General features: G+C 35.6%; 3 protein-coding genes across 4 annotated transcripts; 1 reads left to right on the top strand and 2 right to left on the bottom strand.

The window, feature by feature from the left end:
* Positions 1 to 2822: 2822 nt before the first annotated feature.
* IAMT1 (IAA carboxylmethyltransferase 1) lies at positions 2823 to 7089 on the top strand. Of its 2 annotated transcripts, none has more exons than XM_022050409.2 (4): positions 2823 to 3299; positions 3805 to 4236; positions 5374 to 5649; positions 6530 to 7089. In XM_022050409.2, the coding sequence occupies exons 1-4, from the start codon at positions 3192 to 3194 to the stop codon at positions 6881 to 6883; spliced, it is 1170 nt and encodes a 389-aa protein (XP_021906101.2). In that variant the 5' UTR covers positions 2823 to 3191; the 3' UTR covers positions 6884 to 7089. The 2 variants fall into 2 exon arrangements, with proteins under 2 accessions (XP_021906101.2, XP_088074785.1); XM_088218659.1 differs by lacking the exon at positions 2823 to 3299 and adding an exon at positions 3437 to 3608.
* Positions 7090 to 7210: 121 nt separating this feature from the next.
* On the bottom strand, positions 7211 to 10397 carry FTSZ1-1 (homolog of bacterial cytokinesis Z-ring protein FTSZ 1-1). Its single transcript, XM_022050437.2, has 6 exons — positions 9985 to 10397; positions 9256 to 9355; positions 8911 to 9140; positions 8391 to 8558; positions 7673 to 7906; positions 7211 to 7587 (listed from the first exon to the last, which is right to left on the bottom strand). Exons 1-6 carry the CDS (start codon positions 10258 to 10260, stop codon positions 7318 to 7320), a joined length of 1278 nt encoding a protein of 425 aa, XP_021906129.2. The 5' UTR covers positions 10261 to 10397; the 3' UTR covers positions 7211 to 7317.
* Positions 10398 to 11232: 835 nt separating this feature from the next.
* On the bottom strand, positions 11233 to 13728 carry LOC110820593 (ATPase, V0 complex, subunit E). Its single transcript, XM_022050101.2, has 4 exons — positions 13578 to 13728; positions 13319 to 13442; positions 12415 to 12462; positions 11233 to 11653 (listed from the first exon to the last, which is right to left on the bottom strand). Exons 2-4 carry the CDS (start codon positions 13414 to 13416, stop codon positions 11587 to 11589), a joined length of 213 nt encoding a protein of 70 aa, XP_021905793.1. The 5' UTR covers positions 13417 to 13442; positions 13578 to 13728; the 3' UTR covers positions 11233 to 11586.
* Between the last annotated feature and the right edge of the window lie 6067 nt (positions 13729 to 19795).

Here is a 19795-nt window from a genome sequence, read left to right on the forward strand (position 1 = left end):
AATTTAATTAATTATTTAAATTATTAAACTAGTAATAATAAAGAATAGATTTCATATTATTATTAATTTATATTATAAAAGTTATTTTTAAAAAATAAAAAATAAAAAATAAAAAACATTTAAACTAATTTATTTTTTGTTAGGAAATGAAAAGAAATTAAGTGTGTGAAATAATTTAGCCTATTTTTGAATTATAGATTTCCTCTTTATATGTTTGTCCTTATTTAACCAAGCCTACTGGTTGATACTGCCTGATAAATCCAGAACCAAAGGCATTAGCAGCATGGTTTGACTCCGTTGCCTTTTGTTAATTGCGTAGCACCACCACGCCTTTGGATAAAGATCTGGCAAATCCAAGTTGTGATGGTCAATACACTGAATTTTAGGGATTTGGCGTGCCTTATAAAAGCTTTGTTATTGTTTGCTATTCAATAATTACTCCATTTTCAACTATATGGCTAGTTTTTGAATGTACTACTTATATAAAAATAAGGGTAAATTATTATTAAATTAAATAGTTGGATTATATTTAAAACCTTTTTTAAAAAATAATTCAAAAAAAAAAATGACTTTAAATAATTAATTAAATTAATAAAAAATTATTAATTTATTAATTCGATTAATCAAGGAAACCTAAATATTCAAATACGATATAATTATTTTACCATTTTCATTAAAAAAATGTTTAAATTTTGGAGGTTAAAAAACTAATGGTTTTGTGTTAAAATCACACAGCACATACAAAATATAATTAAGAAACCACACTTATATTATTATTATTATTATTATTTAGACTTATGATATATCTATTATCTTAAATTAATATCTTTATAATCAGTCATAAACTCTTCTTATTATACACATGAAATCTCAATATAACCATTCCAAATTTAAATTAATAAATAAAAAATCTTCAATAATATTGTCTTTTTAACCTTTAATCCCGTAATTAATAATAATAAAATCTAATGACCAGCGCTGGGTCCCTTGAAATAAAGCATGATTTTTCATTAGGGTTCTTGGTCAACCAATTCAAATCTATGTAGGCCATAATAACTTGCTACAACTACAAAACAAGAAAGGAACTTCATTTTTTTCTTTTGACCAACAATTCTCTCTTCAACCATAACAAACCATTTAAACCTTAATTATCCTTCTTTACGACTATAATTGTACACACACACACATATATATATATATATATATAAGATATCTATATAGGTTAGTTGAGGGGAGTTATAACTTGGAGATACTTGTATAGCTATATATGTACACACACACACACAGGAGGAGAAGGAGGAAGAAGAAGAAGAAGAAGAAGAAGAAGAAGAAGAAGGAAACTTGGTTTCACGTGAACCGGCGGTTATCACGGTAATATAGACTTTAAGCCGTAAAGAAAGTCACAAGAATGGAAAAACAGATTCCAGGTCTTTAGATTCTTGTTAATTACCCTCATTAATTAATTAATTTGTAACCACATATGCAAAAAAAAAAAAAAAAAAAAAAAAAAAACTTTAACGATCAGTTTAAAATATTACACGTGTAAATATACATATATATATATATATATATATATATACACACACCCTGAAATTACGTGTAGGTATATACAGATTTATGCATGAATGTCCGAGCACCACCAACACAGACTAGTAGTCTAGTTAGCAGTTAAAATCGATTTAGGTGCCAAATGAAACCTTGATTTCAGGAGATATTGTTCTAATAAATCTCACAGGATTGGACTAATTATGATTAATTAGGGTTAATTAAGAAATTATTTCTTGAAATTTATTATTTGTTATAATCCAGTATCCAATCTTTTTCCCTTTTAACTTAGTTGACTGTGTCTTCTGTTTGTTTCAAATCTTTAATTTTTTAAAGAATTAAAATAAAACCCATACACACACACACACACACAGATATATATATATATATATAATAGAGATACTTGAATTATGTGTGTGTGTATATATATACACACATCGATCTCTTTGATCTCCCATTATCTCAAAAAGTCTACAGACACTTAACTTTAATCAAACATTTAAATAATTAAAAGGGAAAGTTGCATGGCATCATGCTAATTAATCTTTAGTTTTAACTGTAGTTAACAGAACCTATATCGTAATAATTCCAAATATTCCATTCAACATAAAGTACTTAATTAACACACCCCATATATAATTAATATATATATTATGTATACGCACATATATACTTATCTTTATATATATAAATATATATATATGATTGTAATATTTTGATTACCAGTTTGTAGATGGCTTATATATATATATATATATATATATATATATATATATGATCCATGTGGTTGTAGTACTAGATTATGTCTCAATAATTTTCATTACTTATTTTATACAGCATTAAGAAATATAGATGCTGCATAAAGTGACCAAATATATATATATATATATGCTTGTATTTACATTAATCCATCCATCAATATTATTACACATCTAGCTAATCTCATGCACGTTTAATAGATATGATATCCATATAGATGGCAAATAGATAAATCCATATATATAGATAATAAATATGCATACACAAAGTAAATGAAGTATATGCATGTACCTATGATATAAATACATATATATATATATAGATACATATGTGGGGTTTTGTCTTCATATGATCATGTGATGAAAATCTTGTTGTTATTGTTAGCAACAGTAGAATTCAGTTGAATTCCGGCAACATCATTATAGGTAAATATAGAGTATATATATCTATGTATACATACATAAATATATATTTATAACTTGTGAGAGCTGCGTAAGAGATCGGAAACATGGAAATCCGGCGCCAATCTTGGGCTTGCCGCTTCCTTGTTTGCTATTTCTGTTTATCAGTTTTCTTTTTCTTCTTCCTTTATTTTTTCTTTAAACTCTTAACAATTATAACCCCCTTTTTTTCCCCTTTGTTTTTCATCCCCCATTACAAACAATCTAACTCTATATATATCTCCCAAACCCTGCTTTGTCTACTCCACTCTCTCTCTATATCTATCTATCTCTGCCATTAATTCATAACATACAACATTAACACCTTATCTCTTTCCTTCTCTCTCTCTCTCTCTCTCTCTCTCTCTCTAATATATATATACATATAGCCCCTGCATAGATACTTGTATACCCACACACATATAGATACATTCATATACAAGAAGCATGGCCTCTAATGGAGAAAATGTTGTTGTTCCCATGAAGCTTGAGAATCTACTTTCCATGAAAGGAGGCAAAGGAAAGGGCAGCTATGTCAATAACTCTCAAGCCCAGGTTCTATATATACCTTCCGTCTTCTTCTCCCCATATATATATATATATATGTATGTGTTTATATTTTTACCTATGTATATATATGCCTCATATTTTCTCTCCTATATATATACATATCTGCTTATGCACAAACACGTGTTATTGTCCAACTATGAAACCCATATTCTAGTTTCTTTCTCTCATTTTTTCCTCCCTTCATGTAGACACATACATACACACGTCTATATTTATATACGCCTGTACGCCAGTTGCAGGAACATTGAAAATAACTAAATAAAAAAGATTTCAATTCTTGCAACAAGTTCATGGGTAATTCAATTTTTAAGTAAAATTACAAATTTTATTTATTAAATGATATATACACATTATATATATGTGTATATATATATATATATATATATATAATCTATGAGTTCTTAGTTAAAGTATATATACATATGTACATATATGTACAAATTGATATATAGTCGGTCACGAATTGAAACACTAACTTGTCCATGTGCAGGCATTACACGCTCGATCCATGCTTCATCTTCTTGAAGAAACCCTAGATGGAGTCCGGCTGCCAAAATGTAGTGCTGATGATCCGACGCCGTTTACGGTGGTGGACTTGGGATGTTCCTGCGGCAGCAACACCCTTTACATAATCAATGTCATCATCAAACACATCGCGAAGCGCTACGAGTCGATGGGATTCGAGCCGCCGGAATTTTCCGCCGCCTTCTCCGATCTGCCCAGCAATGACTTCAACACACTTTTCCAGCTGCTTCCTCCCATGGCAGCAAACTATGGCGGCAGCATGGAGGAATGTCTGGCCGCCAACGACCACCGCTCTTATTTTGCCTCCGGAGTCCCCGGCTCTTTTTACCGCCGCCTTTTCCCCTCCAAATCAGTTCATGTTTTTCACTCCGCTTTTTCCTTGCACTGGCTCTCTCAGGTTCTTATATTTTCTTTACTCAATGTTTCTGCCATATATATATATATATATATGTATATATATATATAGGGGGGTGTGTGTGTGTGTGTGTGTGTGTGTGTATGTATGTATGTACGTGTGTGTGTGTGTATAGATTGATTATATAATATCATAATGTAGTGAATTAAGTGAGTGGGTTATAATGTGTAATCAAATTGGCATTACCCAAAGGAGTGTTCCCAGTTGATTAATAAGTTAATTAACTAACTACTTATGATCTAATTAACTTTGATTATATCCTTATAAAGTTAATGTAGTAATTAACTAACTAAATTAGATACCATTTAGAAAGTTAGTACTCATACATAAATATAGTACTTAAATGAAATGGGTATTAATTAATTACATGCAAACACACACACACACACATATATATATGTTATGATCTATATGTATGGTATACTATGATTGGGGCAATTGGTTTACAAGGTTTGATTGTACATCTTAATTATTATTAGTATTCACTATTATAGTGTGGTGTATACATATCCTTTGTGAACTCTTTTGATTTTTTGCCGGCTTTATATATATGGGTGTGTGTGTATATACACATATATAAGGTCAAAAAAGTTGACTAACAAAATGGTCCTTCATGTTGAAACTTGGGAAAGCAAACTGTATTTTCAACTTGCTTTGCTTTCCTCAAGGTTGAAACTTGAAAGTTGTTTGCTTTTCAAAATTTGGTGGAATTGGATAAAACTGGTCGTCTTTACCCTGACACAAATAATTAGTTTTCTTCTTTACTCTTTCTTGAATCTCATTTTTTACTTTCTTTTTTTTTTTTTTATTACCCCTCAGTAATTATCAAAATAACATGAATGAATATTCTTTTTTTTTAATTTAAAAATTATATTATCATGTGTTATTTAATTAATTAAATGTATAAATTTTTAATTTAAAACGTATTGAAAAATTTAGGAATTATGACCATCTTTTAATTATGTGCCTATATATACATATATATATTATATATATGTAGATTGAATGTGTGAGGTACATGTAGTCAGTAGCTAGACTTTTCTCCATAGCATTTGGTTTTACTTTGAAAAAAATGTATATAACACTCACACCAAAGAAATTGATTTTTGTGGGACCCAGGTGCCGGAGAGTGTGCTGGACAAGAGATCGACGGCGTACAACAAAGGAAGGGTGTTCATCCACGGTGCGAGTGACTGTACAGCAAATGCATACAAGAAACAGTTCCAAACGGATCTAGCATGGTTCCTTCGATCAAGATCGCAGGAGATGAAGAGAGGTGGGTCCATGTTTCTTGTCTGCTTGGGCCGGACGTCTATGGACCCCACAGACCAAGGTGGGGCCGGCGTCCTCTTCGGGACCCACTTTCAAGATGCTTGGGACGATCTTGTCCAAGAGGTATAATACTAATCATGATCATGATCATGATCATCGTCACCATCATCTCATGACATATTCTAAACACTAGCACACGTAAAATTTTACCCCTACGACCATCACGATGTTTAAAACTAAAGCATGATAATTTTTTTTATTAAATTTAATTAGTGAACAAATGCATTTAGTTAAATAAAAAAGGGTAATATAAATATTGAAATTATTTAATAATTGATTTTAAAATTTTAAAATAGAAGAAATCATAGTTACCATGTTTTTCATTTCGTGTAAGATTATATATATATATATGTATATATATGTGTGTTGCATGTGCTTTGTGCTTGAATAGTAGCCTGCACATTTTTTGCATTCTGGCAGACCAAAAAAGAAAGCAAATAGATAAATATGATTAGGTGTTGGGTTCCTGTACACCGTGTTTATGAATTTCTCGATCATTATTGTTAGCCCCCCATCAATTCTAGCCGTCGGATTACCAACCCGATCCCTCATATTAAATCCCAGCCGTCCATTTATTCTCGATCATCATCTTGTCGGCAACCCAACCTGCAAGCATGATGATCGGCGCTACTTTTAACTGGGTAGGCCATCTATGATTGACCACAGTGAATTCACTGATGCTGTTGCTGTATGACAAAACACACACAATCATTTCTCATCGGGACTGCAGAAATTAAATTTCACTTTGTAGTTATCACATATTTCGATCATTTCTCATCAAATGGATGATCATCATGATTATCAAAGATTGTGGGACCCCCACAACGCGCCTAGTGCATTTTCGTCCGGGCCGACTTGGGTCGGATACTTTGGACCCGAATAAGTCACTTGGGCTGGGCCTAGATCAGGTTAATGACCCTATTATTTTTGTTTTACCAAACAGGGCCTTATTTCTGGGGAGAAACGTGACAGCTTCAACATCCCAGTTTATGCACCAAGCCTGCAAGACTTCAAGGAGGTGGTTGAAGCTGATGGCTCATTTGCCATTAACAAGCTTGTGGTATTCAAGGGTGGAAGTCCCCTGGTGGTCAGCCAGCCAGACGATGCATTCGAGGTGGGTCGTGCCCTTGCCAACTCCTGTCGGAGTGTGGCCGGAGTTCTAGTTGATGCCCACATCGGAGACCAACTCAGCGAAGAGCTGTTTTTGCGAGTGGAGCGTCGAGGAGCCGGCCATGCCAAGGATCTGTTAGAGAAGCTACAATTTTATCATATAGTAGCATCTTTGTCTTTTGCTTAAGAGAAAAATTCTGAGACAGGCTTGAAGGAGAAAGGATTTTTTCCCCCTTCTTGTAATTATAGTGTTCTCTACTTAGATTGTGAGACTTGTTTAATTGATGTGTTTTATTTTGTGTGTTAATCGAAACACACTGACTAATTAATTACATGTAATTATTATATATTAAATAAAAAGTTACTATATATCAAAGTTCATTATATATAAAATCACAAGTGTTAGAATATTTACAAATTTTCATTACTTTTAGTTATTATTTTATATATACATATATATATATTCAATTTTAAATGAGCTCATGAAAAAACAATACAGAAGTGGAAGCAAGAGTAGAAACAAATCATTTCTGATATATGTAGCCTCAAAAGATCATATTACATAGCAAGAAGGAACAGTCACAGATTGGATTAGAAGTAAAAAATTAGACAAGCTAGACCTTAGAAGAACAGTCTCCTGCCGGCCGGTCTAGAGGGAACAGTTGAGGGTGATGCTGAGGACTTTAAGGTGATGGGAATTCCTTTACTTTCTTGGCTGCCTGCCACTTTATCAACCAGTTTTGCTGCTTTCGGGTCCATTAGAAGTGTCTTTTGAAATGACTGTGAGAAGCCGGTTGCAATGATTGTTACATGAATCTCTCCATTATACCGGTCATCTACAACAGCTCCAAATATTATGTTTGCAGAAGGATCTGCCAAGCTTGTTACAACCTGGAAATTTACATGGCAGATACAGAAATCAGCGTCGCAGGTATTCGGCATAAAATTCTAACATGACAAATCATATGTATTCTACCTGTGATACTCTATTTACTTCCTGCAAGGTTATGTCTTTCCCTCCCGTAATGTTATATACCACTCCGGTAGCTGACTGGATTGATGATCCAATCAACGGGGCCAATGTTGCTTGTTCAGCTGCTTCTTCTGCCCGGTTTTTGCTGGAAGAAACCCCTACTCCAAGCATTGCAGTCCCAGAATCTTTCATGACTGCCTTAACATCAGCAAAATCCACATTTACCAGCCCAGGTATCTACCAAAACAAGGGCAAATGTGTTAAATGATCTGGACGAAGGAAACAAGATGACAAGTCTCGGGTTATAAAACAATTAAAATCGAATAATCAACAAGTAGTCCTAAAGTTAGATCCTAATTCCCCAGCAACACAAAATGGAGAGCATTTTAACAGTATAAATACGTGCTATCCTAAAATTTGAGAAAGTGAAAACTAGCAGGCTTACACTTAATCATGAACTGAAAGTTTGAGAAGCCAAAGGTAACCTAGATATAAATATCAAGAATAATTTCAAAAAATTGGAAAGCAATGGATGCTTGATGCCCTGAGCCAAACAATTTCCTATCTTCGAGCATTTTACTAAAACTGAAAAATGATAATGAATTGTCATGGTGAGATAAAAAGCAGTTAATGCATGCCTGATCAAGAGCCGGGTGTAACTTGAAAGTTTTTCTCAAATATTCCGATCAAAAGCATTTTGTCATATCACAAAATTACTCACTGTGATTATGTCGGAAATTCCTTGCACTCCTTGGCGTAAAACATCATCTGCAAGAAGAAAAGCATCCTGAAGAGGTGTCTGCTCATCAGCTATATCAAGTAGACGGTCATTAGGAATCACTATCAGAGTATCAACATTCTTTTGCAATTTTTCAATAGCCTCCAGTGCCTGCAAAGACAGAGCAGGATATATAACCCTTTGGAATAGGGACAATAAAGAGTCATGCTGTTTTGACTTTTCACAATATCAAGCATCCTGTAACTATATACATCTAGAACAACTTCTCAGGAAACAGTCTAGGTGAACGGAGAGAAACAACATATCTAAACATCTATACGAGAAATCAGAGTTAGTAATTGTAAATGCATTACTTCTATATTTCCCAGAAATAATTAAGTTGTGTCATATATAGTTAAGTTGGCAATATTCGTATTATAATTAAGAAATGTAAATAAACATGAAAGAAAATCAAAATTAGTTTGCAGTTTTCATGATTTTCGGATAAGACTAGAATGCATGCCTGTATAGATCTTTTGCGTCCTTCAAAGCTGAAAGGGTAAGTAACAACACCGACTGTCAGATAACCAGCTTCTTTCGCTATCTGAGCAACAACTGGGGCAGCACCTGACCCTGTACCTCCGCCCATACCAGCAGTTATGAAAACAAGATCTGAGCCCTTAAGGGCATTTGAAATGCCTTCTTTTGATTCCTCAGCAGCTTGTTCCCCCAATAGCGGATTCCCACCAGTACCTGCCGTGTCAAACAACTGATTCAAATTCAAGGATACGAATGACTCAGCAGCATAAAATAATAGCATTGGTACAAGAACAAGAAACTCTTCTAAATCGAAAGGGGAGTGCCAGACCTAATCCACGAGTCAAAAGCTCTCCAATTTGAAGTGGGTTCTCCGCAGTGGACTGTAATAAAGCTTGGGCATCTGTGTTTATGGCATAGAAATCCACCCCCTAATTCCAAAGAACAAGCAACTGAATTGAAACTTACACCAGCTAAATATGTGCAAACAAGAATACTATGTCATATATATAATTCAGAAACAAGAATTTCCCAGAGGCCAGCTCATAAAGCTCAAAATGTATATCCATTTTCCAATCGATGCCAGCAAAACAAATCAACTTCAAGAGGTGAAGGAGGGAGCCATGGAATTTGAACTACGAAGACTTCCTATTTTTGAAAAATAAATTTCTATCGCCAAACAGAAGCTATAGAAATCAAATAGCGAAAGACAAACAGAAGCTAGAAAATAAACCACCCATAAATTCATAAATATTATTCAGGAATAAGAATTTCTCAGAGGTCAGCTTCATACGGCTCAAATGTATATATCCAGTTTCAAACCAATTCTTACAGAAAAGGTCAACTTGAAGCGGTGGATGAGGGAAATATGGACTGTGAACTATGAAGAATTCCTGTTTTAGAAACATGAAATTCTATCACCAACCAGAAACTATGAGAATTAAATAGCCAAAAATAAAAAAGAGGCTAGAAATCAAATCAGCCAACAATCAAATTTCCAAGAAAATCATAACCAGAAAGAAGAAAACAAAATTCGGTATAAATAATTAATAACAATAACCTGCAAACCACTAGAAATCATGCGATTAACGGCATTGTTCCCACCACCGCCAACTCCAACCACCTTAATCTTGGCGGAGTCCATCGGCACAAAAGAACACCTCACACCTCCCGAGCTAGACCCAAAACTGCGTCGGTTCCAGACCCCAGTGCTCCTCTTCCCGCTACTGCTATCAACACATGAACAATTCCTAAATAAAGAATGCGAAACCTTCTTCTGGTAAATTGAAGAAGAAGTGATCAATTCGTTTGGGTTAGTCAATTGAAGTGTAGCCATTTTGCTGTTTCGTCGGAAACTCGGTCCCCTAACAGTGGAGAGTGGAGAAGGTTTTTTAGGGTTTTAGGGATTTTTTCAATTTCAATTTCATTTCCATTTTCCGCTGAAGAGTTTGGAAGAAAGAAACGAATAAAAGATTGGTGGGCCATTTTACGTCAGGGTTTAAAATTTGTACTACTCGCTGCTATTAATTTAACATAATTTTTGTAATTTATAACTAATAATTTATTTTGATTCTTATTTATTATTATTATTATTATTAATTATCAATATTGATTATCAGAAAGAATAATAAAATGCAACAACTAATTTAATAAAATACTAGTATCTTTCAATAGTGAAATTATGTTGAATTATATTATTAAATTTAATTTTTATTTATTTTTAATATAACAGTAAATAAAATAATTTATAAAGTTAAACTTGAAATCAATTAATTTAATCTTTAATAAAAATATTATAAATTCTGCTCATAAAAAATTACATACAATATAAATAAATTTTATAAAATAATAGACTCGATCATCACTATCGATATCTAAAAACTTTTCCGAGATTGAAAAAACTATAAAATATCTTTAAATGTATTGACAATAGAGATGATAGCTCGCAGCAATACATACATCTTGATTGATTCCAAAAACTGTAATGCAAAGTTGTCAAGGCGAAACAGATGAATGGGAAGGCTAGAAAAGATTAATGGTGGAAGAAGATGAATGTCGATAAGCTTGCATGGGGGACATCGTAAAAGATTGGAACTTCGATCAACTGGATAAAATAAAGAACTTCGATTTACAAGGTCAGGGAAACTAAAGATGTTCTCACTTACATTATCCCTTGTAAATTATTTGTACTGTGTACCAAAGATAACAGAGAGCAGTTCCTGTCTTGGTCACCAAATGAACTTCCCATGAATCTAGTTAGGACAGCCAGAATATAATGAGACGCAGCAAAACAGACAAAAAGTAGAGATTCTTTCTCGCAATACTTCAAATCTTATATCATGCAAAAACAAAGGAGCTCTCCTCAACAATTATTCAATTCCAAGTTACATACTTGTTGTCTGTGTCTTATAGGATGCTCAATTAGATTCTTGAAATGGAATAAGAACTTAATATAACAGTGTAAAAGAACATGTTCAAGTCGAGCACCCAAGGCAAACTAATTCCTCGTTTACACCCCAATAAGAATTACATACAAACTCAGACATTGGAAGAGAAGAAAACGAATCATTCACTAGAGTTATAACCATATGTTCTCTGCCTGCCAATCCGCAAGCCATGATTTTCCGGTCTAAAAACAAGATGCTCTTCTCCATGACAAGCTCTATTCCCCTTCGCTCAAAATGGGAACTATAAGTGGTTTCATTTGTGCAAGATATACAATTGCCCACCTAAAAGAGTTCAGAAAATATATGCAAAAATGAACAGATATTCAGTAACACATGTTTATTTGTCAAATTAGCAAGAAGGTTCAAAGGGTAAAAGCACGTACAAATTGAGATTCTGATACAAGCACAATTTTTTTCATAAGCAGCAGCATGCATCAACCAACATAAACAACAAGCATACCCAAATCATCAATTTAACAATGTCAATAGTAAGTCCATGTAATTTCTCAGCATCGTTAACATGTAATTTTAAGTTATATTAAGTATCACATCAATCTCCTTCTGACAACTGCTATTTTAAGCGGACAAACAAAATTTTAAAATCATCTTCTAATTTATCAGCTCTTTGATCATTTCATTGAGAAGCCTAAAGTCAGAATTGGTCAGATGACAGAGCAGAATGGAGCACTCCATAAATTTGGAACATTCTCAGCAGGTTGGCAACTCTAATAATAAAGAGAAAAAGAACAAGAACCCTTCTCTTTGCCGAGGGTTTAAGGAACTCAATCAGAAAACCAGATGGAATAATGTGCATCTCTTTATCATAAGAGTAAGATTGGATGAAAGGAATAATTTAAAAACCAACCAATGCAGTGCAAACGAAAGAACATGCAAATCAAACCCAAACTTCGTTGAATGCAAGTCAACATGTTCATGTCTAAAGATGCTTCCTAAAGGCATCATCAAGTTTGAGCGACTATGCATTCCATCAGCAAGTGATTGCAAGAAAAGAAAGGGAATACACAAATTAAACATGTACATACATCATCCAACAACAAACAGTTGCCGTGATAACCAATGTGAGGTGCAACCTGCAATAGAAAACACAAATTAGCTATCTTACATAAACAGAAAACTATATATTTCCTTAAGTGAAGTATTCCAGGAACTAAGAAAATAAACAGAAAAGTATATAATTCTTCAGATGAAGTGATCTAGTAACCAAGAAAACGACAAAATATCAGGAAATTGAAGAACTGTATAGCAGAAGTTCTAAACTTCAAAACTTATTCATCAGTATAGATATGTATCATCCATTAAAAAAATCCACTTCATGAGACAATACATGTATTAAAGGCATAGGGACCATTTAGAGGAGTTAAGCTACTCTGTTTCAAGACGTTGTTAAAATGATCCTCTTCCAGAGATCTAAACCGAGATTATATCCAATGCAGATATCTCATTTAAGATGAACTTACAATTTTATCTGAGCTTCAGTCAAGAGATCCAACCTCCATTAGCAAGGCACTCAGAACATTTAAAGCTAGAAGCCATCCAAGGAACCCTCACCAGCTCTACTATGATTTATGATCAATTTCTAAATTTTCAAAAATCCAAATTTTCGACAACAAATTTCAATGGCTATAGCAGCAATCACACGCACTCCATTGAATTCGCAATTGAAGAAAATGGAGAACTTAAAATCCCTAGGAGCCTACAGATGTAATGGCTCTTGAGCAAAGTCAAAACTCTGAACAGAAACTGATTATGACTACTCTCAAAACTTAAATTAAACGGAGTGATGGATTTCAAATTCCCCAAATACGAATTCACAGTCTCCAAATTAGAATAAAGAGCACAAATCTCCATGAAAATAGAAAACTTATGCACATGAAAGACAACAACTAAAAAACATCAAATTAAAGTCAATTAAGAAAAGGAACATACAGATTAGCGGAGGGACCTCTGTTGCAGCAAATTCTAGTACAAAGAGAAGCAATTATTCCTACCACTACGAATATTAGGGTTGTTACCAGAAAACCCATATCCGATCTTGATCTGGGAGAACTTCCTGTAAAAAAAAAAAACATAGTTTTATTTACGATTGAATGAAACAACAATCTTTCGTCGAAAAACAGAGGAGAACGTAATTCGAAAATCAAAATCTAAATTGAGAAAAATGAAGAACGAGACATATTAGACTTACAGTACGTTGAGTTGCCAGGAAAACGCAGGAAAATGAGAAGAAAGAGAGAGAAAATATTTGGGATCTTACAGATTACAACTCGTCGAATTCAAGCATAACACCATAACCAATGGAGTGTCAATGGGCTCCTGTTACCAGGCCCAGGCGTTGGAAGAATTCAATATGGGCTTGGTTTCTTTCTTATATCGGTAAATTTAATAATTGTCTTAAATTAGTGAAATACAAAATTCATAAATATTTAATTAGAAAATTATATTTTTTCATAAATTGTTGTATTAATACAAAAATTATTTTATTTTTTAAAAATTAAAAAAAAATATTTTACTTAAACAATTATTAGGCACTTTACTTTCTCACAACCTAAAGACTCTTTTTTTTTTATCACTTTATATTATATTATTAATATTAAAATACATCAACTTATCATTTAAAATATTTTAAAAATATATATATAAAAATAAAACTATTATGTTATTTATTTTTTAGAAATTATATTAACTTTTTTTATTATTTTTTTGTAATACTCGGGCTCGGAATTTGGCCCGGGATCAATTTTGACATTTTAAAATATATAAAAAAAATTTATTTTTAAATTAATTTATTTTAATTTTTGTTGAATTTATGAAAAAAATAGGTTATGGATAAAATTAAAAATAATTTTTAAAAAAATGAGTGAAAATTTGGGATTATGAAGTATTTTGAAAGAAAAATTAGAAAATAAGGATCAGAGTACAAATATAGAAAAACTATTACACCTAGGATTACCCAATCAGCAACCACGGCGTGCTAGAACACGCTGCGTAGTAAGGCACACTAACATCGGTGCCATGAGGGATGCCACGCGGGCGATCCACGTGCGCCCTGATACTAACTGTAACGGCCCCGGAAATTCAAAAGGAAATATATATAATAATATAAGTGCAGAAGTGAAATAAAAGATTAAGGTTAATATCTCTTACACAATAACTTAAAAGTACTAAACAATATCACAGAATAAGTTCTCTAAAAGAAATACGAGAAATGAGAAAAATAAAAGAAACTATAAAGTATATAGCATCTACTTGCCGTCTTCTTGTGGATCGGGCTCGGGAACCAGATCCTCCTGATCTGAAATGGTTAAATAAAGAATGAGCTACATTAGGCCAGTAAAGACATCACACTATATCACCGTCACATAAGCAAATGTTGGTAGAAAACCGAAAACAAACAATGAGGCACAAATTTTAAACCAATACAGTTATTTAAAATAAAACCACTTACCCTTGGAGAACCTGTGAAAACAACCTATAAAGATAATAACATCATACAGATAACAATTTTATACATAATCAGTAACATAAAACACATCATAAATCCGTATTTAATAACTTATTATCACCGTTTCTCGTTTTCACCAGCCTACTAGTTTCTATGGGGATCCATAGAGGTCTCTGCTACACTTGAACCATTCCCCTTAACAATCTTAATTCCAGGGCCGTCCCCATACCCCGTCCAGTATGAGCACCAAAACAATAAACCTCAATACCCTGTCCGGTATGAGAGTGAAGCGGGCCGTTCCCATACCCCATTCGGTATGAGCGCCAAATGACAAAGTCTCCATACCTCGTTCGGTATGAGACAACGTTCACGGTAGGGTTTCCTATGAACCGAGTATGTCTACCATCTTCCAGGATATCTAGTGAGGCTGTCATCTTATCCAATTATCAAATCACATCCCATTCCTATTTGTCCTTAGTCTCCGTTACCAACTCAAACATGAATATATAAATAAGTAACGTGCATCCAACAAAGCAAACATATCTTTAGATTCTCAAAATCAAACAGTAGTGAAGTAAGCAGTGATACATGCATTTAAAACCATAGAATAGATAAACCAGATACCATAATGCATTTAAACTGTAAAATAAATCAAACAGGAATCGACAGAGAATAATGTCCGGTTCGGGCTCCATTAGCAACCGTAATTAATTATATATATTTATTTAATTTGTACAGAATACAGTATTACCATTTATTCGAACTTTAATTCCATGATAGGAAGCAGGGTGAGGGGTCCTTACTTGATTTGACACCGAAAACTATATTTTCACTACGCCTACGGGCAATTCCTAGGTTCCCTGAATTTTTTTTTTGGAACTGAAATGCGTTTACGGTACCTACACATGTCCCAAATGACCCAAAAATCAGACCCAGGGCCTACTCGACCAATTTTAGAATTCTGGCACGGCGATGATTCGCCTTGGGTTGGCTGTTTTCGACCGAATTCAGCTAAACTTGCATCGGTTCCTGTAAGAAAATAGACTTAGGGCCCTTGGTGGGTCGAAAAAATGTGAAAAACTGAAACTCACCAGTGGTTGGGTGTTTTGCTCCGGTCAACTTGTAGAGGAGGAAACGGTGATCGCAACGGTGAAAAAATCACATCGAACGGGAATCGGGAAGGGCCTCATCGGAGGCGAAAACTGAAACACCCTGCGACGGCGTTGCTGAGTTTCGACAGCGTTTTCTAGCCAATTGGTCGGTGCTTTCGGTCCGATTTGGCCACAGGTGGGTTTAGAATCAAATTCTAAGCAAATAGTAGAATTTTTACCTCGTTTGGCAGCTGGAAATTAATCCGGTACGGCGGTGGGTGGCGGCGGTCGGCTCCTCGGCGGCTGGGCTGTCTTTTTCGGCGAGGGGCTCTGGCGGCTAGGGTTAGGGTTTGGGTGCGAATGAGGTTATTTATACACATCTGCTTTTGATTTGCGTCGTCCATCGCTTTTAATCTGAACTGTCCGATCGCGATTAAATACGGAATGAATCTGAACTGTTCATCACGATTCAATCTGGGCCGTCCATGCGCGATTCAACCTGGGTCATCCGTGCACGATGCAATCTGGACCATTCGTGCGCGTTTTTGATCTGGGATGTCTGTGCGCGCGGGAACGGATCTCAGCCATTTGATCGCGCGCGCGCATATCACCCACGTGGCTCTCTTCCGCGTGACCTCCCGCATCAGCGTCTCTGCCACCTGGCGCGTCCTGGTTGGCCGGGGCTGCTGACCGGGTAGCTGACTTGTCATAATTTTTTTAAATTATATTTTGACCTCTGATTTCCGATTTTTCTTTCAAAAATACTCCCATAACCCAAATTTTCACTAATTTTTCCTAAAATTATTTTTAATTAAATCCTTAAATAATTTTTTACCCCTTATTATTATTATCTCCATTAAAATAAAATAAAATAAATTAAATTCTATTAATACTTATTTATATTTATATAGAATAAAATAAAATAATAATAATAAAAATAACAAAAAAATAATTGGGTGTTACAACTCTCCCCTCCTTAAAAGAAATTTGGTCCTTCAAATTAGCCTCTTACTCTCGATCGAATAACTGGGGGTACTGGGTTCTAAAGTCTGATTCTAGCTCCCATGTAGCCTCCTTTAGTGTGTGGTTCTGCCATACGATATTTACAAATGATACTTTCTGATTGCAGAGTAATCTGCCCTTTTGATCCGTAATGCCGACTGGTACTTCCTCGTAGGATAAGTCCTCCTGGAGTGGGAGAGGTTCGTGGGCCAAGATATGAGAGGGGTTCGGGTTGTACTTGTGTAGCATGGACACATAAAACACATTGTGGACCTTGGAAAGCTCTAGAAGCAGTGTTAGTCTGTAGTCGTAGGTATCAATCCTGTCTAAGACTTCAAATGGTCCAATAAATCGGGAGTTCATTTTTCTCCTCCTGCCGAACCTACTAATTCCCTTGAAAGGAGTGACCTTAAGGAACACCCGATCGCCTTTCTCAAAAGCTAAATCTCTCATCTGGGTGTCCATATAACTCTTCTGCCTGCTCTGAACCATCTGAATGTTCCTTCTGATCTTAACTATCTTGGATGTAGTCTCTTCTACCAGCTCTAGGCCGAACAATTTTCAATCACCTGTTTCTTCCCAACAAATCAGTGATTTGCATGGGCGCCCATATAACGCTTCATACGGAGCCATGCCAATGCTTGCTTGGTAACTGTTGTTGTAGGCAAACTCTATCAGGGGTAGATGGTCGTCCCAATGGCCCCTAGAGTCAAGGACACAAGCTCAGAGCATATCCTCAAGTGTACGGATTGTCCTTTCTGATTGTCCATCAGTCTAAGGATGGAAGGTAGTATTGAGGGACAGCTTCGTTCCCATGGCTTGCTGAAACCTATTCCAAAACCAAGAAGTGAACTTGGAGTCCCTATCGGACACCACTGTCACTAGGACTCCATACAATTTGACTATTTCTCGGATATACATTCTTGCCAACTTGTCCAAGGGATCGGTCATCCTGATGGCTAAGAAGTGGGAAGACTTGGTAAGCTGGTCAACAATTACCCAGATGACATCATGTCCTGAGCGTGCATTAGCACGAAGTCCATGGTGATATGTTCCCACTTCCACTCTGGGATCAGTAAAGGCTTAAGTAATCTAATTGGGCGTTGATGCTCTGCCTTAACCTGCTGACATACCAAGCATTTAGACACAAAGTCAGCTATGTCTCTTTTCATCCCATTCCACCAAAACCGGGATCGCATGCTTTGGTACATTTTAGTGCTTCCAGGATGCATGACAAACTTTGAGCTATGGGCCTCTGTCATGATGTCTTTCTTTAACTCACTGTCACTTGAAACACATACCCTGTCATAAAATCGGAGTAACCCATCGGCAGAGACTCAGAATTCTGAGCTAACTCCCTATTCTGTATTGTTCTTGAGGGCTACTAGGCAGGATCAGCTGACTGAGTTTCCCTTATCCTCTGGATTAACTCAGGCTGGACAGTCAAATAGCCCAAACATGTGACTCTCCTCAAGTCCTTGAGTCGAACCTGTTGTGTGGCCCCAATTTGTCTGCACTCTGATACCATCAAGTGGGTTAAGATACCTGCACTTTTTCTGCTGAGTGCATCGGCTACCACGTTGCCCTTACCCGAATGGTACAAGATATCACAATCATAGTCCTTAAGAAGTTTTATCCACCTTCTCTGACGTATGTTGAGATCCTTCTGAGTGAATATGTGTTTTAAACTCTTGTGATCGGTATAGATATGAAAAGTCTCTCCATATAAATAATGGCGCCAAGTCTTCAAGGCGTATACGATTGCGGCAAGCTCTAAGTCATAGGTGGGATAATTTTTTTCATGACTCTTTAACTGTAACACCCCAAATTATTATTATTTTTATTAATATTATTTTATTGTATTTTAAATTTTTTTGTAAATTTTAGATGAATATAATATATGTTTATAATTTAGTTTAATTTAATTAAGTAGAAATAATAATAATAATAATAATAAGGGATAAAATTATTTTTAGGGTTTAATTGAAAACAATTTTGGGAAAAATGGGTGAAAATTTGGATTCTGATGGTGTTTTTAAAAAGAAAATCGAAAACCGATGGTCAAAATACGATTTAGAAAACTTGCACCACGTCAGCAGCCCCAGCCAACCAGGACACGCCGCGTGGCAGAGACGCTAACGCAAGAGGCCATGCAGAAGGTAGCCATGTGGGCGATCCACATGCACGCGATCGAACAGCTGAGATCCGTTCCTGTGCACACGAACGGCACATATCAAAAGCGCGTACAGACGTCCCAGATTGCACGCGTACGGACGGTCCAGATTGAATCACGCACGGACGGCCCTGATTGCATCGCGATGAACGACCCAGATTCATTTCCTATTTAATCGCAATCAGACAGCCCAAATTAAATCGCGATGGACAGCTCAGATTAAAAGCGGAAGGTTATAAATAATTCCATCCACACCCTAACCCTAACCCTAGCCGCCAGAGCCCTCGTCGGAGAAGATAGCCCAGCCACCGGAAAACCGACCACCGCCACCCGCCGCCGCAACGGAGCACCTTTCGACCGCCAAACGAGGTAAAAATTCTCCCTTTGGCTCAGATTTCGATTCTAAACCCACATGTGGCCAAATCAAAGCTAAAACACCAGCCAATTGGCCAGAAAACACCGCCGAAGCCTAGCAGTGCCGCCGCGGGTTTTCTCGATTTTTGCCTCCAATGAGGCCCTTTTCGATTCCCGTTCGATGTAATTTTTACACCATTGTGACTAACTTTCCTTCCTCTACAGGTTGATCGGAGAAAAATACCAAATCGTGACTCGAGCCGGAGGAGCCGCCACACTGGAGAGCCCCACCGCCGGTAAGTTTCAGTTTTCGGTCTTTTTTTCGGCCCACCGAGGGCCCT

Source organism: Carica papaya, chromosome 4 (genome assembly GCF_054855325.1).
Source record: "Carica papaya isolate Zhongbai chromosome 4, ASM5485532v1, whole genome shotgun sequence".
Classification (NCBI taxonomy): domain Eukaryota; kingdom Viridiplantae; phylum Streptophyta; class Magnoliopsida; order Brassicales; family Caricaceae; genus Carica; species Carica papaya.